At 58.2% G+C, this 22953-nt stretch overlaps 1 protein-coding gene and 2 long non-coding RNA genes across 6 annotated transcripts; 2 read left to right on the top strand and 1 right to left on the bottom strand.

The window, feature by feature from the left end:
* The first annotated feature begins 2297 nt into the window (after positions 1–2297).
* On the top strand, positions 2298–7493 carry LOC138819341 (uncharacterized). Its single transcript, XM_070010798.1, has 3 exons — positions 2298–2371; positions 5415–5505; positions 6216–7493. The coding sequence occupies exons 1-3, from the start codon at positions 2298–2300 to the stop codon at positions 7491–7493; spliced, it is 1443 nt and encodes a 480-aa protein (XP_069866899.1).
* A 5902-nt stretch (positions 7494–13395) lies between these two features.
* LOC138819117 (uncharacterized) lies at positions 13396–15001 on the bottom strand. The gene is made up of 3 exons (XR_011369320.1): positions 14839–15001; positions 14299–14599; positions 13396–14118 (listed from the first exon to the last, which is right to left on the bottom strand). It is a non-coding gene; the product is annotated as an uncharacterized lncRNA (long non-coding RNA).
* A 3425-nt stretch (positions 15002–18426) lies between these two features.
* LOC138819109 (uncharacterized) lies at positions 18427–21377 on the top strand. 4 transcript variants are annotated; one of them, XR_011369304.1, is made up of 5 exons: positions 18427–18691; positions 18900–19563; positions 19671–20133; positions 20233–20590; positions 21004–21377. It is a non-coding gene; the product is annotated as an uncharacterized lncRNA (long non-coding RNA). The 4 variants fall into 4 exon arrangements; XR_011369305.1 differs by having other exon boundaries at positions 18427–19563; positions 19671–19725; positions 20029–20133; XR_011369303.1 differs by having other exon boundaries at positions 18427–19563; positions 19671–19835; positions 20029–20133.
* The last annotated feature ends 1576 nt before the right edge of the window (positions 21378–22953 follow it).

Here is a 22953-nt window from a genome sequence, read left to right as displayed (position 1 = left end):
CTGTGCTTTTGGTTTGAACATCATTTTTCCATAAAAGAGAAGAAAATAAAGTGTAAATTAAATTTTTGAGGTTTCTTCTCCACCTGTTAATATTGCACCATCTGTTCCTTGCTTCTTGCATGAAGCAAGAGAAAGCAAAACAGAAAGCCTCCAATGATTCTAGACTAAATTGTTGTAGCCCTAAGAGCAGATAAGAAGGATACAACATAGGATTTACGAATTCCCAAAGACAAAATGCAGATAAGGAGACCAGCTTGGGGCCTAGACCCTAGGGCTCTGCCTGTGCTCTCCAGGTCAGTCCATACATGCTGTCAGGGAGGGCTGGGCAGAGCAGGGGACTAGGAAGCCCTGGACAGGCCCTGGGCAAGCTGCCCTCTGCCAAGAGGTCAGGATACTGTCCCTAGTCAGCTGCAAGTAAAGTCTCTCAATGAGGGCCACAGCCAAAGCTGGGGGTGGTAGATCTACACACAGTGGGATTGTAGAAGTGCACACAGTGGAATTGTAGATGTACACACAGGGCTGTAGATCTACACACAGTGGTATTACAGAGGTACACACAGTGGGGTTGTAGTAGTGCACACAGTGGGGTTGTAGAAGTGCACACAGTGGGGTTGTGGAAGTACACACAGTGGGGTTATAGAAGTGCACACATTGGGGTTGTAGAAGTGCACACACTGGGGTTGTAGAAGTGCACACACTGGGGTTGTAGAAGTGCACACACTGGGGTTGTAGAAGTGCACACACTGGGGTTGTAGAAGTACACACATGGTGTTGTAGAAGTGCACACTGGGGTTGTGGAAGTGCACACACTGGGGTTGTGGAAGTGCACACACTGGGGTTGTAGAAGTACACACATGGTGTTGTAGAAGTACACACTGGGGTTGTGGAAGTGCACACTGGGGTTGTGGAAGTGCACACTGGGGTTGTGGAAGTATGCCTGCTCGAATAGAAGACAGAAAGCAAAGGAAGCATCCCCAAATGACAAGGAAGACCTGTGAAAGCCTTGGGGAGCAGACGCACTTGAACTCAGCTCCTCCAGCCTCAAGGTCTAAGCTGGACTTCACCTCAGAGGTTGGGATCAGGCCCCACACCGAGCCTGCCTGTGGCTGCGGCTCAGACCCCACACCGGACTAGAACGGGACTGTCCTGTCATAGTGCCCCTCTGTGCACACGGTGCGCTCTCTGCTCCCGTTTCCATCCAGGGTCAGTGGAAATGTCCGTCCATCCAGAGGTGGACGTCCGTAATAGACTCGCTCAGCAGAGGCGGCAACTGAAAGCAGCACTAGTGTCCGGGACACGTGTGACAGAGAGTGGGTGACAGGGTGGAATGTGGGCCAGCAGTCCCGGCCTGCGGGGCTCCTGGGCCCCAAGAGAGCGGCGGGGGCCAGCGGGGGAGGGGCCGGGCCCAGAGGTCACATCCACGCCACGCCACGCGGGGAGAAAGCACGAAGCGCTGCGGGGAGGGGCTGACCAGAGCCTGGGGCCGGGGCTGCGCGGGGAGGGAGCCGCCCCCTTTCAGCTGGCTCACTGCAGGTGGGCACGAGGGGCGCTATGAACCAGAAAAGCCTGCGAGTTACGCGGGAGCCACAGAGCTGGTGCCACTGGTGCGCACCCGTGGTCTGCCCTGTGCGCTCTCGCAGGCGGTGCGGCGGGCGCGGTTCTGAGTGCGCTCTGAGCCTTCCCCTTCCCCTCCCGTGGCCCACGCAGCCTTCCCCTTCCCCTCCCGTGGCCCACGCAGCCTTCCCCTTCCCCTCCTGTGGCCCACGCGTCGTCCGCACACGGCTGGCCAGCGGGGGGCTGTGCGTGGGTCTCCTCACTGGGAGCAAGCCAGGGCCAAGCACTCGGACGACGTCGCCGTAGAACGAACGAGAAACAGTCCTCCCGTCAGGACTGAATTTACGGAAACTACTTGTGTCTGCCCGGTGAGAAGACAAGCTCTGATTTTCAGGATGAAAGCTCTAGAAGTTTCCGTTGCCAGGGGAGACACATAGGGGACTAGGGGCCCCCTGGGCGGCTCCCCAGGAAGCTCTAGGCACCCCAGCCCCTCTTCCCCTCCCCACCACGTGGCACGGCACAGAAGGGCCACCGTACAGAGCTGAGCAGAGCCTCTGACCCAGGCATGGCGCAGGCCTGTGGCCACATACTCCCCACGATGAACATTCCTGTGCATGGAGTCCAGAAAGACCAGGGAGAGCGAGGCGCGGCGGGGCCCGAGGCTGTGGTCCGCCTTTAGCTTCTCGCTGTGGGCCCAGGTGGAGTGTGAGCCCTTTCCAGCCAAGGCAGCTTCTAGACTCGGCATGGCGCCGCCTGGGCTGTCGGGAGGAGTTGGCATCGTGACAAGTATGATGCTTCCGCCTGGCGCCCACCGAAGGTGAGCGCACGGGGCTTCTGCTCTATTCAGCAGGTGGCCGGAGGGCTTCTCCCAGCCGATGGCAACATTAAACAACAGACCCCAGGGCCTGACAGGCCGGACTCTCTCGGAGAGGAGAGGATTCAGGCTGTCTGGCTGCTGAGCCCGTCTGTGCTCAGTAGACCCGAGTCCGACAAACGCTGGAGGTGATCGCATCCCCATCGCACCCTGCGTGAAGCGCGCGGCACAGCCCAGATCTAGAAACGCTGGAGGAGACCATCGGCTAACCTTCCCGTGAACAGCCAGTTCTCAAATAAGCAACACCGTGAGCCCAGCACCCCAAGGACTGGGGGCCAGAGAGGGTATCGGTAAGCCGAGGACTTGGGTGCTGTTGCTCCTGGGGAATTTCTACCCCAGGGAGCTAGTAATGACGGCAGAAACCCTAATGTAAAGATGAGCCCTTGTAGGGCTCCCCAGAGCCCAAGAGCCATGGAAAACACGCTGTGCCCCTTTCCAGGGGCCCCAACGCGGGGGCACCTCCCCTTAAAGCCGCTCTGGTAGGCCTGTGCTTGTCCGCTTCTGGAGTTCCTGCTTTACTGATACCCTGGCCGACAGAGTGCTGTGTGGACAGGAGGCCTCTGAGCCTGCAAAAGGGAAGAGGGAGCCAGCCTTCCCCCAGTGGCAAAGCCGCTGGCCAGGCAACTGTGGGAAAGGCGTAGGCTGACAGTTGAAGCAGCAAACAACCCACAGCGACCACTCTCAGGTCAGTGGGGACTGGGACTGTTTAGAAAAAAGCCTCAAACGTGAAGATGGGCGACCGTGGCTGCAGGGCCTGGGCGGGCCGGGGCTCCCTCGCTCTCGCCATGGGCACACGCCAACTATTGATGAGGACATTTTACAACTCTGTAGCAGATGTTACCCGGGAGGAAATTGATGCAATACAAGTGATTCTTTTTCTCATCGCAATGCAAATGAATTTTGTCTGGTGGAAATGCAAATGACATGTCTCTGGCAGAACAGATAACCGCAAAGTTCAGGGTTTCATCGTCCTATAAAACAATAAACCGTCTTGTATCGAGTTTGGCAATCTTACCGACTTTACATCTTTCAGTAACTACAAATACTTCATCCCGTTCTATACTCTGTTGAATGACGATCACCATAATTCTATCCTCTCATTAATGGTTTAAGTAAATCTTTGTCACACACCCATTGGTATTTGTAAGAGAAAAGCTCTGGTGGTCTCCATATTGTTTAAGGGAGATGCAGACTAGTAACACAACTTTGCTAAGCTCAAACTTCTTACTACTTCCAGAGTAAAGAACAAATACAGACACACACCTGCAGAGCAGGGCAACAATTTAAAGCAAACCAGAAAATGATCAAAATCAAACATGCAGGGAGGGGTATTCAAAGAAAATGCCAGGATAACAGATCAAGCATGATGTAAGATTACGGGAAGACCCCCAATTCCAGAATTGTTTTTTTTAATGTGAAATGTCTACACTGACCAATGAAGAGACAGAAGACTCTCAGATAAGACGAAGAAAGAGACCCGGGGCTATGGATGGGTTGGGAAAGATGGGGGGGAGGGAGGGAGAGGGGGTGACATCCATCAGGAAGCACTGCACTTACAGCCGATGTGTGGAACTGAGACTACTCTGTACAACTACTTAGTGATGATGATGATGATGATGAAGACTAAGAAGGAGGAGCCTAGTATGGTGATCTAAGAGGTATTTAAACGACTCTTTGCTCAAATACTGACTTGGGCCCGTGAATTCATTAAAAGCAGGGAAGGCACCCAGCTTCCCCTTTGCCGCTGTCAGTAGAAACTGTTGTGAATTTTGAACTTTGGTTTAAAATCCCCAGGTTAAGAGAGTGTGATGTGGCCCTCTCAGATGCTGTTGGGTGGTGGCGGTGAGTGGAGTATCTACCAGTACATCCCACCAGACTGGATGGCTGCGATATCAAAGTCACCAGCACGCCAAACGCAAACGCAGGAACACACCAGGAGAGCCCTCCAGCGCCCGAGGCCCCTCTTGTAACAGTGAGCCTCGAAAGACACAGATATCTTTCAGCTGGAAAAAAAAAAGAAGAAAAGGAGAAGAAGAGTGACCATATTCAGTGGAGGGACCCTGCGGCTTCTTTCTACAGTGGATTTCAACGGACAGTTACAGTGAATTAAATAAAGCTGCCAGGAGCCAAGAACCATGATGTGAGGTATTAAATGGGAGTTTTGAGTCCGAGCAGTGTCAGGATTAAAGGGATCGCGGGCCCTGGATGGGCGTTCACAGCCGTGCTCCTGGGGGGGTGGGGGGACGGGGCGTTCACTGCCGTGCTCCTGGGGGGGTGGGGGATGGGGGGACGGGGCGTCCACTGCCATGCTCCTGGGGGGGGGGACGAGTGTAGAATCACAGAAGCTGGCCTTCTGAGAGACGTCTTCCTGAGTCAGAATAAGGTAGACTTGACTGGGCACCCAGGGTGCAAAACTGACCCAAGATTCTGCCTGGCAGAAGTGCTGAGCCCCAGCCCCCCGCTCTGCACTGACCTCGACACTCCTCTGGGTTGAACTGGAAGTCGCCTGGTCCCTCAGCACCCCGAAGGCCAAGCGGCCCTCCTCATCAACCAACCCCCCATGGGCGTGGCCCTCTCCACCCAGCTGAATTCAAGACTGGCCTCTCCTCAGCAGAATTCAAGAGCTCAAGTCACTCTCCCGGGGCGGGGAGGAGGGGAGGGCTCTGCTCACAGCAGAGGAAAGCAAAGCAAATCACACCTTCTCCTCTTTTTGCCTGGCAAAAAGCATAGATTTAAGAATGGATTGGCCTAGGTAGATGCGATCGGTGACGATGTCGCTAAACTGTTTCCCCTTTCCTCCTCAGAGCCAGGATTCAGTCACTCGGCCTGGGGCTCTGCCTCGCTCCTCAGGGGGGCGGAGATCTTGGGATTCTGGGCTTTCTGCCACCTTGGGAGGCAGGGGCTGTGGTCTGAGGCCGGACTGAGCCACGTCCAGGGTTGAACTCGCTGGTCTGGAGCCCTGTGTCATAGTGACCCATCTCCCCAGAGCCCAGAGTCCAGATGTGGGGCCTGGGGGGAGCGGGGCACAGCTGGGACCAGCAGGGGCCGCCTCACCCCCCTTCCTGTTCCTGAAACAGGTGCGGGCCAGCAGCTTCTTCCTTGGTCAAAAGACACCTGCATTCTGCACACATTTCATTAATAAGAAGATTCCTGTGACAGAGAGAAAGAGACAGAGAGAGAGAGAGAGAGAGACAAAGAGAGACAGAGAGACAGAGAGAGCAGCCAGAAGGCAGCCCCTAAGTTTGGGAGAAAACAAACACTCACACATCTTTCCTTAAGGAAGTGGCCAGCCGCCGAGGACGGGCGCTGCCGCGAGGGCCCTGAGCAGCGGTGTCCCGTCCAGATGACCCCCCGCCCTGCAGGCGCGCAGTGGGCTCGACCGGTCATTCCTTTCTACCGCTGCTGACACGCTCGCGGAGGTCTGTGTCTGGGCGTTTTTATCTTTACTGAGACTAATTTTAGAGACTGCCAGAGATTGCCGGAAAGTTGTGGACAATTTAACCAGCGCTGTCCTGCAAAATCCACGGCCGGGGTCCAGGGGCGCATTATCTGAACAAAGCGATGCCGGGCTCGGGAGGGGACAGACGGGCTGCCTGGGCGGGGCTGCCCCATCACCCCGTCACCCCATCACGCCATCACCCCGTCACCCCATCACCACGTCACGCCATCACCCCGTCACCCCATCACCACGTCACGCCATCACCCCGTCACCACGTCACGCCATCACCACGTCACGCCGTCACGCCATCACCATGTCACGCCATCACCACGTCACCCTGTCACACAGTCACACCATCACCCCGTCACCCCATCACCACGTCACGCCATCACCCCATCACCACATCACCCCATCACCCCGTCACCCCGTCACGCCATCACCCCGTCACCCCGTCACGCCATCACCCCGTCACGCCATCACCCCGTCACCACGTCACCCCATCACGTCACGCCATCACCCCATCACCCCGTCACGCCATCACCACGTCACGCCATCACCCCATCACCCCGTCACCACATCACGCCATCACCCCATCATGCTGTCACCCCATCACCATGTCACCCCGTCACCCCATCACCACGTCACCACATCACGCCGTCACCACGTCATGCCATCACCACGTCACGCCATCACCCCATCACCCCATCACCCCGTCACCCCATCACCACGTCACCCCATCACGTCACCCCACCCCCATCACCCCGTCACCCCATCACCACGTCACCCCGTCACCCCATCACCATGTCACGCCGTCACCCCGTCACGCAGTCACCCCATCACCACGTCACACCGTCACCCCATCACCACGTCACCACGTCACCCCGTCACACCATCACCACGTCACCCCATCACCCCATCACCCCGTCACCATGTCACCACGTCACCACGTCACCCTGTCACACCATCACCATGTCACCACGTCACCCCATCACCCCGTCATCCCATCACCCCATCACCCCATCACCACGTCACCCCATCACCACGTCACCCCATCATGCCGTCACCCCCGTCACCCCGTCATCCCATCACCCCGTCACCCCGTCACCACATCATGCCATCACCACGTCACGCCATCACCCCGTCACGCAGTCACGCCATCACCACGTCACGCCATCACCCCGTCACCCCATCACCCCATCACGCCATCACCCCGTCACCCCATCACCACATCACACCATCACCCCGTCACCCCGTCACCCCGTCACACTGTCACCCCGTCACCCTGTCACGCTGTCACCTCATCACCCTGTCACCCCGTCACTGGTGCCTGACGCCAGCCCCAGACCTCACTGTGCACCGGGGTCTCCACTCCTGTCCTACGCACCAGGAGCCTGGCCGAGCCTGCACGCCGAGCCGCCCGAGGTCCCAAGTGTGAGCTGTGGCAAGGATGGTCCATCCCTGCCGGCTTGTCTCGGTGCGGTGTTCCTGCCGGCTTGTCTCGGTGTGGTGTTCCTGCCGGCTTGTCTCGGTGTGGTGTTCCTGCCGGCTTGTCTCGGTGTGGTGTTCCTGCCGGCTTGTCACGGTGCGGTGTTCTGTTCCTGCCGGCTTGTCACGGTGTGGCGTTGAAAGCCACCATTACCAGGGCCCTACTGCACGCAGGTGCAGACTCCTTCCTGGAGAAGCATGTGTATGTGTGTACATGTGTGTGCGAGTGTGCGTGCATGTGTGTGTGCACATGCAGAAGAGCAGGCTGGGGCAACACGCTCCCCAGACCGCCAGCAGAGCCCCTGAGCGGGGCCAGCGTCATACCTTCCTTCCTGGCAGCCTGACTCCAGACTGGGGACCGAGGGCCCTGAGTGGCAGACATGGCGGACACACAGGCAGCAGGGGTTTCTCTTCCTCCCACTTAGACATGTCTGTTTGTGGCTGAAGCCCTGGAACCCAATCTAGGACCGAGGGTGGGCAGCTGCGGCTGCCGTCTGGCACGCTCTAGCCTCTGTGAGATTCGTCCTGTCTTCCCAGCTGCTGGGGGAGGGGTGCCCCCCACCCCCACCCTTGTCCCCCCTCTACCCGTGGCATCTCCAGGCACACGGTCTCCTTCACTCCACCTGGCTCCCAGCTTGACCGCCGTACAGGGAGGGACACACTGCCACGCTGCACGTCTTGATTCTGCTTGATTCCTGATGAGTGGCCTGATGCTTGTTGTCTTTCTAAGAGGCTGATAAAAAATCAAATGAAGACATTTTGTGTCATAAAAATAACATTAAATGTCAGCGCCCAAGTCACATTTCCTACAGGGCCAACTCCCTGCTTTGCCTCGTGTGGCCAGCATGTGGGTGGGTCACACGGGGCTGGACAGAGCACAGAGGAGCTGCCCAGGTGACCACGTGGCCATGAAGCCTGCATGGCGACCTGGGAAACATGCATGTTAACCCACGAAGCTGCACAGCAACCCAGGAAACATGCATGTTAACCCACAAAGTATGCATGCTGACCCAGGAAACATGCATGTTAACCCACGAAGTGTGCACGCCAACCCAGGAAACATGCATGTTAACCCACGAAGCCTGCATGGCAACCCAGGAAACATGCATGTTAACCCATGAAGTGTGCATGCTGACCCAGGAAACATGCATGTTAACCCATGAAGTGTGCATGCTGACCCAGGAAACATGCATGTTAACCCACAAAGTGTGCATACCAACCCAGGAAACATGCATGTTAACCCACGAGGTGTGCACGACAACCCAGGAAACTTGCATGTTAACCCACGAAGTGTGCATGCTGACCCAGGAAACATGCATGTTAACCCATGAAGCGTAAACAGCACCCCAGGAAACATACATGTTAACCCATGAAGCGTAAACAGTGCCCCAGGAAACAGGCATGTTAACCCACGAAGCCTGCATGGCAACCCAGGAAACATGCATGTTAACCCATGAAGTGTGCATGCTGACCCAGGAAACATGCATGTTAACCCACAAAGTGTGCATGCCAACCCAGGAAACATGCATGTTAACCCACGAAGCCTGCATGGCAACCCAGGAAACATGCATGTTAACCCACGAAGCCTGCACGCCGACCCAGGAAACATGCATGTTAACCCACGAAGCCTGCACGTAGACCCAGGAAACATGCATGTTAACCCATGAAACCTGCACGGCAACCCAGGAAACATGCACATTAACCCATGAGGTCTGCACGGCAACCCAGGAAACATGCATGTTAACCCATGAAACCTGCAAGCTGACCCAGGAAACATGCATGTAACCCACAAAGCCTGCATACTGACCCAGGAAACATGCATGTTAACCCACAAAGTGTGCACGCCGACCCAGGAAACATGCATGTTAACCCACGAAGCCTGCACGCTGCCAGAAAACATGCATGTTAACCCATGAAGCCTGCATGCTGACCCAGGAAACATGCATGTTAACCCACAAAGTGTGCACAGTGACCCAGGAAACATGCATGATAACCCATGAAGCCTGCACAGCAACCCAGGAAACATGCATGTTAACCCACTAAGCCTGCACGCCAACCCAGGAAACATGCATGTTAACCCACGAAGTGTGCACAACGACCCAGGAAACATGCATGTTAACCCACGAAGTGTACATACCAACCCATGAAGCATGCATGTTAATCCACAAAGGCTGCATGCTGACCCATGAAGCACACTATTAACCTACATAATATATATTAATCCACAAAGTGTACATGCTAACATATAAAGCTTACAGTATAGCACATGAGGTGTACGTGCTAACCCTGAAGCAGACATGCTAACCCACAAAGCATACACACTAACCCACGAAGCGCACACGCTAACCCATGAAGCGTACACACTAACCCACGAAGCGCACATGCTAACCCATGAAGTGCACACGCTAACCCATGAGGCATACACACTAACCCACGAAGTGCACACGCTACCCCACGAAGCGCACACGCTACCCCATGAAGCGCACACGCTGACTCTCTGTCCTTTCAGAGCCATTTTCCACCCCAGCTGGAGCAGGCAGGCTGTCTCTCGGGACAGGCCAGCCCGCTGCTGTGTTCCTTTGGGCGTTTTCCTGTCTGTTTACCATTGTTACTGACTTTCATTATTTGATTTTTCACTTTGGGCTTAAACTCTGGGCCTGGGTGTTGTCCCTCTACCACTTGAGCCACAGCACCACCTCTGGGTTTCTGGTGGTTTATTGGAGATAAGAGTCTCACAGACTTTCCTGCCCGGACTGGCTTTGACCTGCAATCCTCAGATCTCAGCCTCTCAAGTAGCTAGGATGACAGGCGTGAGCCTCCAGCACCTGGCTTCACTTTCTTTCTTTCTTTCTTTCTTTCTTTCTTTCTTTCTTTCTTTCTTTCTTTCTTTCTTTCTTTCTTTCTAGAATAATATGTGTTTGCTGTAACAAGTTTGAACATTTAAAGATCAACATAATAAAAATCATTTAGAATAGTTCTGTAGCCATCTCCTGCATTGGTAGAGAGAGGTATATCCTAAGCTTGGATGCATAAAATGCTTATAACCATTGTGTACCACAGCACACATGACCTACTGTGTGTCACACATGATCACACTACATGTTACACACAATCACACTGAGTGTATTACATTTGATCATGCTGTACATGTCACACAAGATCACACTGCATATTACATGCCATCATGCTGCGCATGTTAGACATGACAACACTGTGTCATGTGTGATCACATCACATGTATTACATTTGGTCACACTGAACGTGTTTGGCTTCACTGTACATATTGCATATGATCATACTGCCTGGGTTACAACTGTATTCAATGTGTTAGAGATGATGACATTGAACGTGTCATGATCACCATGTGTGTTACATTTGATCGCAATGCATGTGTTTGGCCACACGGTGCACACTACACATGACCACACTGTTCAGATTACAATCAGACTGCATGTTAGACATCATCACATGTCTAATTACCGCGTGTCTCCCATGACGGCACTGCATGCTACACATAGTCACACAGGGTGTGTCACGTGTGATCACATGGTACATGTGACAGCTGGGGTCATGTGGGGGGGCTAGAGGCCAGGCCTGGTGGCCCCGGGCTGCTTGGACCACCCACCCCCTGGCAGGCCTCTTCCTCCACCCTCACCTCCTAATCCAGGGTAGCTGCCAAAGCAAGCCGCAGAGCTTACAAAGAACGGAATCCCTATTAGTCTTTTCTGCCTCCCCCTCCCTCTCCTCCCGCCAAGACACACAGAAACTCTGGCCCACAGAATTCCCACTAACACGCCTTAAAATTCCTGCTGAATGTCTCTGCCACTCCCTAAAATTCCAGGCACCAAGCAGCGACCGCCCCTCTCTCCTTCTCTCTCTGCTTGAAATTCTTCACTGGCCAGGCTGCGGCCAAGGTGGTCCTCCGGTCCCTCCTGCTGCCCTACGTCACCCAGCCACGCCCCTGGGACCCCAGTCCCAGCCCCCCCCACCAGACACAGCCACACCCCCGGGACCCCCATCCCAGCCCACCCCACCAGACCCAGCCACGCCCCCGGGACCCCCGTCCCAGCCCACCCCACCAGACACAGCCACGCCCCCGGGACCCCCAGTCCCAGCCCTCCCCACCAGACCCAGCCACGCCCCCGGAACCCCCAGTCCCAGCCCCCCCCACCAGACACAGCCACACCCCCGGGACCCCCATCCCAGCCCACCCCACCAGACCCAGCCACGCCCCCGGGACCCCCGTCCCAGCCCACCCCACCAGACACAGCCACGCCCCCGGGACCCCCAGTCCCAGCCCTCCCCACCAGACCCAGCCACGCCCCCGGAACCCCCAGTCCCAGCCCTCCCCACCAGACGCAGCCACGCCCCCGCCCCACCCCCACCCCCCGTCCCCACCCTCTCCACCAGACGCAGTGACCTCTCCACCAACTGACCAGACAGTGATGGCTCCCTCCAGTGCTGAACTCCACCCAGCCACGCCCCCGGGACCCCCGTCCCAGCCCACCCCACCAGACACAGCCACGCCCCCGGGATCCCCAGTCCCAGCCCTCCCCACCAGACGCAGCCACGCCCCCGCCCCCCCACCCCCCCCGTCCCCACCCTCTCCACCAGACGCAGTGACCTCTCCACCAACTGACCAGTGATGGCTCCCTCCAGTGCTGAACTCCACCCAGCCACACCCCCGGAACCCCCAGTCCCAGCCCCCCCCACCAGACGCAGCCACGCCCCTGGGACCCCCAGTCCCAGCCCCCCCCACCAGACACAGCCACGCCCCTGGGACCCCCAGTCCCAGCCCCCCCACCAGATGCAGTGACCCCTCCACCAACTGAGCAGACGGCGATGGCTCCCTCCAGCGTGAACTCCGGAGGGACCACCCAGACATGTGAGGAGGCAGAAATGGGGGTGGGGGAGGAGGGTACTGGAATAGAAATCACAACAGATTAAAACCAAGAATTAACAAATACTGCTGGGAAGGTGGCTCAGTGGTAGAGTGCTTGCCTAGTGTGCATGAAGCCCTGGGTTCTATTCCTCAGAATCAGATACACAGAAAAAGCTGGAAGTGGCGCTGTGGCTCAAATGGTAGAGTGCTAGCCTTGAACAAAAGAAGCTCAAGGACAGTGCCCAGGCCCTGAGTTTAAGATCCAGACTGGAAGAAGCAGGAGGAGGAGGGGGAGGAGGGGGAGGAGGGAGGGGGGGGAGGAGGAGGAGGGGGAGGAGGAGAAGGGGGAAGGAGGGGGAGGAGAGGGGAAAAGGGGGAGGAGGAGGAGGAGGGGGAGGAGAAAGGGGAGGAGGAGTGGGAAGAGGAGGAGGAAGGGGAGGAGGAATGGGAAGAGGAGGAGGAAGAGGAGGAGGAGAGGGAGGAGGAGGAGGAGGGGGAGGAGGAGGAGGAGGAGGAAGAACAGAAACAATGAGCATGATGAAAAGGATCTGTGAGCGGCCAGTGCATGAGGTGTCTGGTGATCCCGCTGTGGACAGTGGTCTTCCCAATGTGCGTGTTTATGGAGCGTGCGTTCCACGATGACGGCTGTGAGATAGTGCCACCCCTTTGTCACTGGATGCTGGTGAAGGTTTGTGGAGTTTCCCTTTAAAGTAGGAACTCAGCAGCTGACACTGTGCACAGGAAATGTCCTCGTTACCTGGCTCCTAAGCGCAACCCCTCTGCATATCACCTCTATAGAAATAAGAAAGTAGGGAGCTGGGAAGTTGGCTCAGTGGTAGAGCGCTTGCCTTGCATGCCTGAGGCCCTGGGTTCGATTCCTCAGCACCACATAAGCAAAAAGAAAAAAGCCGGAAGTGGCGCTGTGGCTCAAGTGGTAGAGCGCTAGCCTTGAGCTGAAGAGCTGAGGGACAGCACCCAGGCCCAGAGTTCAGGCCCCACGACCGGACCCCCCCCCCAAAAAAAAAAGAAAAAGAAAAAAAGAAATAAGAAAGTAAATTTAAAACCAGTGTGAGCTCTTCCCTTAGGGCCCTTGACTTCGGTGATCACAGAGTAAGAATTTCTGGGCGAATCACAGTGGTTAAGAGAACTTGGTGGGATTTTATTAAGTAAACTAGCAAGCAGCAGACAAAGGCAAAACCGCAGCACACTCTATCCGCATGCGGGTGCTCTGAGGGGCTGCACCGCTCTTTGGCGTCAGGGCGTCAGGGTGTTTATCTGGTCATGGCAGGTCTGACTTGAAGATAGGAGTTCATCTCTGCTTTCAGTCACTCTCGGTGTTAACACACTTTCTGCATTTCTGGCTTTTGGTACCATTCTGGTTGTTGGCATTTCGGGCCCACCTTTGGTTACTTTGGGGAGCATTTCTCTCAGGAAGGGACATGTCCTGTTGTCATTCTCTGAAGCAGAGTGCAGCTAGGCTTCGAGAGAGCATGTTTCTGAGTTGCCTTCACCAAGCCTGTTTCCTCACTTTAACTTGTCTCATTTCCCCCTAAAATGCTGTTGGTCCTATACTCTAAAGGGAGGTGGAGGATGGACATCTGTATTTGCTCTTAGCTGGAGATGTTTGAATCTCCGGCAGCATTTACCATGCCTTGGTCTTCCTCGTCTATCCTCACCTGCACAGGCCACAGGTCACGCCGTGGACTTGGGCTGCTCTGGGGCTGGCTCTGGTGTTGGGTTGGCTTTGGCGGGGCAAACCTCCTCGCGGAGTCCCTCAGCCCTGCCACACAGTGAGAATGTCCAGGAGCTGCTACGGTGGGACGGTGGGGACGGTGGAGGGGCTCACCAGGAGCCAGGCGGGTGCTGTGCTAGAATCCTCACCTTCTGTGGAAAGACAGAGAAGGTGTGGCGGCTTCAACATCGCTCCACACCCACACTGCTCCTGGAAGATTCCTTCCCTCCGTCCGCTGCCCTGTGCCCCATACTGAGAAGAACGAAACGGCACTGGTGTATCCTCGGGCTCTCAGGCCAAGCCTGAGGTATGGGCAGGAAGCAGCGACTCACCTTGTCTGGTGGCTGTAGTCTGGCGTCTGCTGCTCACGGCCACCTGCTGGTGCGTCTGTAAAGGCAGGGACCTGGGAGCAGGCTGCCACGGCCGATGCCAAGGGCCTGTGGCTGGCTGTATTCCTCTCAAGGACGATTTAGCTGAACTCGAAAGGTGTCGAGGCAGGTGGAGCACGTGTTGCAGATGGGTTTGGGGCTGGGGCCGCAGCCGTGTGGGTAATGAGACCCTCTGGGGTTGGCCTCAGCAGCAGGACGGGCGCTGGTGGTGTTGGCAGTGGGAGCCGCGGATACCCAAAGCCTCCTGCGGGCAGAGGAGCTGCTGGGGTCCGGGGCTCACAGGAGCGGGCGGAGGCGGCCACACCTGCTTGTCTGTGTGGCTTGAGCACATCCTCACCCCAGCCGAGCCGCAAGGCCAAGAACTCCACCCCCCCTTCAGAACTGCAAAGGATGTACACAGGCGTCTGTGGTGTGGGCTCTTGGGGCGTGTGGTCTGAGGAGCTGGGCGCTGGTGCGTGGTGCGAAAGGGTCTCATTCTCTAACCTGCGTGTGGCCCACGCAGACTCTGCTCTGTTGTCTGTGTGTCCCAGTTGGTGATGAGAAGTCTGAAGCCGAGAATGGAGAGAGCCGGCAGCGGCCCCCCACAGCGTCCGCGGTCTCTGCTGCTCCGCATGAGCATCGTGATGGGCAATCTTCTCCACTAGTGACCTGGCAAGCGTGCCCAGGACACGTGGGACCGCCCGCCACATCCCAACCACCACACGCAGGACCGCCCGCCACACCCCAACCACCACACGCGGGACCACCTGCCACACCCCAACCACCACACGCGGGACCACCTGCCACACCCCAACCACCACACACGGGACCACCCGCCACATCCCAACCACCACACACAGGACCACCTGCCACACCCCAACCACCACACACAGGACCACCTGCCACATCCCAACCACCACATGCGGGGCCACCTGCCACATCCCAACCACCACACACCAGACCACCTGCCACACCCCAACCACCACACACCAGACCGCCTGCCACACCCCAACCACCACACACGGGACCGCCCGCCACACCCCAACCATCACACACCAGACCACCTGCCACACCCCAACCACCACACACAGGACCACCTGCCACACCCCAACCACCACACACAGGACCGCCCACCACACCCCAACCACCACACACGGGACCACCTGCCACACCCCAACCACCACACACGGGACCACCTGCCACATCCCAACCACCACACACAGGACCGCCTGCCACACCCCAACCACCACACACCAGACCACCCGCCACACCCCAACCACCACACACCAGACCACCCGCCACACCCCAACCACCACACACCAGACCACCTGCCACACCCCAACCACCACACACCAGACCACCCGCCACACCCCAACCACCACACACCAGACCGCCCGCCACATCCCAACCACCACACACCAGACCACCCGCCACACCCCAACCACCACACACAGGACCACCTGCCACATCCCAACCACCACGCACAGGACCACCTGCCACATCCCAACCACCACACACCAGACCACCTGCCACATCCCAACCACCACACACCAGACCACCCGCCACATCCCAACCACCACACACAGGACCACCTGCCACATCCCAACCACCACACACCAGACTGCCCGCCACATCCCAACCACCACACACGGGATCACCTGCCACACCCCAACCACCACACACGGGGCCACCCGCCACATTCCAACCACCACACACCAGACTGCCCGCCACATCCCAACCACCACACACAGGACCGCCCACCACATCCCAACCACCACACACCAGACCACCTGCCACACCCCAACCACCACACGCGGGGCCGCCCGCCACACCCCAACCACCACACACCAGACCACCTGCCACATCCCAACCACCACACACCAGACCACCTGCCACATCCCAACCACCACATACGGGATCACCTGCCACACCCCAACCACCACACACGGGACTGCCCGCCACATCCCAACCACCACACACAGGACCACCTGCCACATCCCAACCACCACACACGGGACCACCTGCCACATCCCAACCACCACACACGGGATCACCTGCCACACCCCAACCACCACACACCAGACTGCCCGCCACACCCCAACCACCACACACCAGACTGCCCGCCACACCCCAACCACCACACACGGGACCACCTGCCACACCCCAACCACCACACACGGGACTGCCCGCCACACCCCAACCACCACAGTCAGACTGCCCGCCACACCCCAACCACCACACACCAGACCACCTGCCACACCCCAACCACCACACGCGGGACCACCTGCCACACCCCAACCACCACACACGGGACTGCCCGCCACACCCCAACCACCACAGGCGGGACTGCCCACCACATCCCAACCACCACACACGGGACCACCTGCCACACCCCAACCACCACACACGGGGCCGCCCGCCACACCTCAACCACCACACACGGGACCACCCGCCACATCCCAACCACCACACATGGGACCACCTGCCACATCCCAACCACCACACAACAGACCACCCACCACATCCCAACCACCACACACGGGACCACCTGCCACACCCCAACCACCACACGCGGGGCCGCCCGCCACATCCCAACCACCACACATGGGACCACCTGCCACATCCCAACCACCACACACCAGACTGCCTGCCACTCCCCAACAACCACAGTCAGACTGCCTGCCACACCCCAACCACCACAGGCGGGACCGCCCACCACATCCCAACGCACCCGCCACAGGCAGGACCACCCTCTGTGGCAGAGACTGAGTGCAAAGCAATAGAGTTGATCTTGTGCTGATATCGGACAGTCTAAAATTGGACTTGTTCCTTGTGCCAGCATGGTGGGTCTCACTCCCACATCACTGAATGACAGTTCCCTGGGCTCCGTGGGTGCACGCGTACACACACACATGCACATGCGCAGTGTACTCTAGTCACCTGCAAGAGGCCAGTCTACTTGGAAACCAGCTCCGAAGCCTTCAAGTCTGACACCCCACTCAACCTCATGGCTGTGGGTCTCTGTGGACAGTGTGGCTCCCTTGGACTCACAGCTGTGGGTCTCTGTGGACAGTGTGGCTCCCGTGGCTTTGTGGCTGTGGGTCTCTGTGGACAGTGTGGCTCCCGTGGCTTTGTGGCCGTGGGTCTCTGTGGACAGTGTGGCTCCCGTGGCTTTGTGGCTGTGGGTCTCTGTGGACAGTGTGGCTCCCGTGGCTTTGTGGCTGTGGTAACATTACCAGGTTTCCATAACTGCAGAAATAGTATCAGCCAGGCCTGGGCTCTGCTGGACCCGGGCGCTGGTTCCTCCCAATGCTGGAGTCTAAGCGTCCTGGCCTCTTGGGAGCGCCGGCCCGTGGGAATGCGGCCTGGCTCTCAGCCACCGCTCTACTGTGACCTTTGCACCCAATCTGTAGCTGGAGCAGGTGGAAAGGGACGGGAAGGGAGGGGGGCTTTGGGCTTTGCCGAGGTCCTGTGGCAACTACCATGACTCAGAGTTTCTGAGCACTAAACAAAGAGGGTGCAGCGCCTTCCCAAATAATCATGTGTGTTTGTGGACGCCTCTGGAAGGAGCAGAGGGAGTCCTGTGGTTTACCTCCCTTCTCAACGGTGCACACGTGTGGGCACGCGCGCACACAGCTCTCAGGACAGAGGAGCGGCCCACGTGTCCTTTCCCGGAGAAGCGGCCTGCTGTGGAATGATGGTGGTCAGGGCTGGGCCAGGACCCCGGGTCCGTGGAGCAGAGTGGCAGAAGGGACGCGATCCCGTGTGCAGCCTCACGTGAGCCCAGTGCACGATGAAAACCTGGAACCACCACGGTGCCTCCGATCGACGGGGACCCCAAGGGAGGCTCTGAGAGTGGGGGGGGGCTGGGCTCAGCCAGGCAGAGGCTCGGAGAGCGGGGGGGGGGGGGCTGGGCTCAGCCAGGCAGAGGCTCGGAGAGCGGGGGGGGGGGGGCTGGGCTCAGCCAGGCAGAGGCTCGGAGAGCGGGGGGGGGGGGGGGCTGGGCTCAGCCAGGCAGAGGCTCGGAGAGCGGGGGGGGGGGGGGGGGGGGGCTGGGCTCAGCCAGGCAGAGGCTCGGAGAGCGGGGGGGGGGGGGGCTGGGCTCAGCCATGCAGAGGCTCTGAGAGCCAGAGCCTGGTGTCGGGGTCCTCGTGGGACCGGCCAGCAGCAGAACAGGTGAACCTCCCCCCAGCCCCGCCCCCCACCCACTGCACAGAGTCGACAGCGCAGGGAGGGTGGAGGCTGGCTGCAGCTCAGCCACCATGGGTGTCGATGGCCGTGTTGCTCGCTGGAGTTGAATGTCCGAACCCATGCACGCTGCTGGCAAACTACGCCACAGATCTCAGATCTGGATGGGGTGAGGAGGCGCGGTGACCCACGCAGACACCGGGTGGGAGGTGGAGCCACGCAGGCCGAGACCTGCCCGACCTTTGGAACACAGAGCCTCACCCTCACCACCATTCCTGCTGTGGCCCTGCTTCCCAAAGCCAAGGGAAGACGGGAGCCGCGTAAAACGCTGAGCAGAAAACTGTAGCAAAAAATCCTCACTAATGTTTCTCCTTTAGAACTGCAGTGAACACATAATCCTGCTATCCGTGGGGGAGGGGAGGTAAATCTGTTTGCAAACCTCCAGTTTCATGTTTCAAGGTGATGTTGACTTTGAATTTGAGTGACTTTAAGCAAATTTGCTTTATGCGTTTAATGAAGACCTCCAGAGTATAGAGTTCAGGTTCTAAAACAAGGAGACTTTGTTGCTATCCGTGTGCCTGCAGTGGCTGTGTGACTTTTGTGTTCTCTCCAGCTTCTCTGTAGCACTTTCCTTATCTGCTGGGACTAAATGAGATCCTGGATTTAAAGCAAATTAACATGTATTTGACATGTAAAAGCACTTAAGGAAAGACGGCTGTTGTCAGGGTGGTTGGGCCATGCTACTTCTGAATTGCAGGTTCACCAGGTTTCTGTGTTTCCAGGTGTTAAGATAGCTCCTTGGATAAAGCTCCTTCCATACGTTCTGAGTCAAGCTGCTCGCACATTTTAAGAGATGCTTGCACTTGCTCTTCCGCATCTATCAACTGCGCTTGCTCTTCTGCAGTCTATCAACTGCACTGCTGGAACGGGAGATTGCAACGTGGACGTGTGGCTTATCCAACGTTCACCAGCACCAACGCAGTGGAACTGGCTCCACTCAGGCGGCTCCCGTGAGGCTGGAGGAAAACTGAAAAGCAAGAGGCAAGGAAGAGAGGGAGGGAAGGAAGAGAGGGAGGGAAGAAGGAAGCAGGAGAGAGGGAAGAAGGGGAGGAAGCGCGCTCACTGCTTTTACACCATGCCGTGCACAGAGCGCAGGACCTCTTCTGTGACGGTCAGCCTCTCAGTCAAGCAACCCGCCCATGTGTGAGTTCCTCCTGGGAGCCGGTGTTCTGCAGACTTCTCAGGAGAGGCTGTGGGCCTGCGCAGCGGGAGAGCCCGGGGGAAACGCGTGCTGCTGGTGCAGGGAGCGTCCGGTACCTCTCCTGGCCTTCCACCGGGAAGACACCCCCCACCCGGCCCCGTGGAGGGAACGGCTGGACGAGGCTTGGAGATGAGGGAGGGGAAGTGTGTGGATGTGTGCTTGTTGTCGATGTGTGTGCACACATGTACTTGTGTGTGCACACAGGGTGGGGATGAACTCCCGAGCCCACCCTCTTCCTGCTCCAGGCTCCTCTGCAAACAGCTCCGGGCCCTCACGGGGCCAGCTCTGTCCTTGTTCCCGAGGGGTAGATTTCCGGGGTGGCACAGCCATGTGGCCTCCAGGCTGTGCAGGTATACTGATACATAACACTTACTGTGATGCTATGTTACATAGCATTCTCTACGTATCATTACATAAGGATCTGTAACTATATTAAATAATTCTCGCAGACTTCGCCACCTCTACCACGAATAGAAAGCAATCTGGCAAACACCTGTACGTTCCAGATGGACGACATCTGAAAACGAATTCTGGCAGCGTAGCGAGGCGCCCCAAGACTTTCTGGTTGTAACTGGCTGGGAGGGAGGTGGGGAAGGGCGGGACAAGGTGTTTGCAAGGAAGAAGTCAGAGGCTCAAAATAACTTCACGTGGGCTGGCTGCGTCGCAGAAGGGGAGCAGCAGACGAGCCAGATGAAGTGGTGAGTGTGCAAGAGGAAGTGTTTAAGTTCCTCCTCTTCTGTGGGTGCTGTGGACTTCTTTTCAGCACGGAAGGATGGAAGCAAATGGCAGACGTTGGTTCTGAGAGGGGTACTGCCCGGGGCGGCTGAGGGGCGGGGGGGGGTGGGCCGGGGGGGGCAGGCCGGGGGGGCGGGGGGGCAGGCCCGGGGGAGGGGGGGGAGGGGAGCAGGCCGGGGGGAGCGGGGGGGGGCGGGCCGGGGGTAACGGGGGGGTGTGGGCCGGGGGGGCTGGGGGGGCAGGCTCATCCCTTTGTGAACTTCCAGAATCCCTATGAACCAATTGTGAAGAGTTTGGCTAGGGAGACAGGAGCATCTTTGTCTGATTTTTCCAAGTCCATCCAACAGTTTTGGAAGCCGCCGGGGCGATTCCAGGACTGGACGTTTGCCTACCTGTCCCTTGCCGTACCTGAGCGAGGCCTGGGCTGAACCACCCCAGGACAGTTGGCAAGTTTGTATCACAGAGTCCTGACTCTTTTCTTACAGGCCTCTAGAGATCCACAGGCTGTTGGCTGAGCCGCGCCCGCCGCTGCCACGCCCCTGCCTGCCAGCTCTCAAGGGTGAATGGTTAACTCTTTGCTGATGGTGGCCGAGCTGAGCGCAGGCAGGATGGAACTCCGTCCTGGCCCCACAGCTGTACAAGTACCAAAGAGGTGGCACTGAGGTGGGAGGAAGGGTGGGGGTCACCAACGTGACGTGGACAGGAGCATGGAGACCCACCAGGCGAGCCGAGGCCTATGCAGGACGTGGCGTCGGGCCACACACTCCCCGTCCACACAGGGCCCGCGCGAGGACAGCGTGCTGTTCGCGAGGACAGCGTGCTGTTCCTCTCGTAAACTCACCTCACCTTTCTGCCGGGAAGACTTGGGCATGACTGCGCTCCTCCAGACGCACATCTTTTTCTCCCTGAGAGTCAGTGGTTGACCAGGGCCAGCATGGCTCCACCCGTCTCCCCTCCGCCACCGTCTCTTCCTGATCTAAACATAAACTTCCTAGTATCAGGACCGTGGGTAATCAGAGCCCAGTTTCAAGGCTCCTCCATGAAAGGGGTCATTGTCTGGCCTTGGAAATCTGCCAGAGCCTGGGACAGACCTACTTCACTTTACTTGACATGCCGGGGGCAAGTTGGATCCCGGATAAGAACACAGATGCTTCAGAAGAGAGACCCACGGCCATGTGGGAAGAGGCTGGCGGACCAGACCCAGGGCTGTGTTCTTCTGCCCTGGCCTGGATGCCAGCCAGAGCTGCTTCCTGACACCAGGAACACAGCGCAGCCAGATGCACCAGAGGCCTGTCCAGAGCTCAGGACCTCCTGGGAATGGGGTGCGGTGGTGGGGGGTGGGTGGGGGGGGGCTGGGGCCCATGGGGTGGGACAGGATGGAATGGAATGAAGTGGATCCCACCCAGGACCTGCTCACAGGGCTAGCTTGCGTGTGGACTGCCGAGACCCTGTCTTGTCTCTGGGTTTTCACCAAAAGTTATGGTGTCTGATGTTCTCCTCCATCATGTTTACCCCAAAATTTCCAAACAACTCTCACCTGTCTCTAGCAGACCCCATTCCAGAACGCTGTGTGCTATTGTCCCTCTGCCTGGCTGCCGCCTCCTCCACCCCCACTTCCAGGTCCTCATGCTCACACACCACCTTAGACTCCTTTCTTGAACACAGGCCACTTCTGGAAAATGAGCCCCAGGAGTGGAGGGGGGCGGGGAGGTGGGGGGGGGGGACGGGGGGAGTGTCACATGCTCTGCCCACAGCAGCGCCCCCTGCAGGCTCCACTGTGTTCCGTCAACTTCTCGGGCGGGGAGACCACTGTCTGTGTCCCCTGAGCCCCCCGTGGCCCCCGTGGCCCCCGTGGCCCCCGCTCAGCACCCTCTCCCTGTCCCTGTGCCCCCTGCGCCCCCCGTGGCCTCACGGCCCCCGCTCAGCACCCTCTCCCTGTCCCTGTGCCCCCTGCGCCCCCCGTGGCCTCGCGGCCCCCACTCAGCACCCTCTCCCCTGTCCAACTTCTGTCCACGAGCACCACATCCCCGCCCCACAACCCTTGAGAAGCCCAGGACTGGGTGTTCATAGCTCCCTTGGCATCTTCAGACCCTAGGGGTGTGGTTCGTAAGCACCTCCACCCTGAGCCCCCACGCAGGCTCTTGAGGGAGCACCCGCCAGAGCAGCTCGGGGCTGGAGTCTCCTTGGGGCACAGTGTCCAGTCTCAGCACAGGCTGACGGGGCAGAGACGTGGGGGGAGCAGGAGAGGCATGTGAGGGTGGGTGGTGGGGTGATGAACTCACATGGGACAGGACCATGCCACACCGCACAGCCTGGTGTCCAGGACTGGACACAGAGCCTGCCCCACGCTTCCTTCTCTCCCTGTCCACCGGGACACGGCCCCAGGGGTCTCCCTGGCCCGCCGGGACACGGCCCCAGGGGTCTCCCCGCCTGCT

Source organism: Dipodomys merriami, unplaced genomic scaffold (genome assembly GCF_024711535.1).
Source record: "Dipodomys merriami isolate MVZ:Mamm:240054 unplaced genomic scaffold, mDipMer1.0.p SCAF_8, whole genome shotgun sequence".
Lineage (NCBI taxonomy): Eukaryota > Metazoa > Chordata > Mammalia > Rodentia > Heteromyidae > Dipodomys > Dipodomys merriami.
The sequence above is the reverse complement of the archived record's forward strand: the minus strand, read 5'-3'. Positions and strand labels throughout refer to the sequence as shown.

Bases quoted from the DNA above. Each gene is read 5' to 3' on its own strand.
- LOC138819341 (XM_070010798.1), top strand. From the start codon at position 2,298: ATGGCGCCGCCTGGGCTGTCGGGAGGAGTTGGCATCGTGACAAGTATG. The intron at 2,372-5,414 runs GTGAGCGCACGG...CCATCTCCCCAG, and splicing joins CCGCCTGGCGCCCACCGAAG to AGCCCAGAGTCCAGATGTGG. The intron at 5,506-6,215 runs GTGCGGGCCAGC...CCTGTCACACAG, and splicing joins CCTTCCTGTTCCTGAAACAG to TCACACCATCACCCCGTCAC.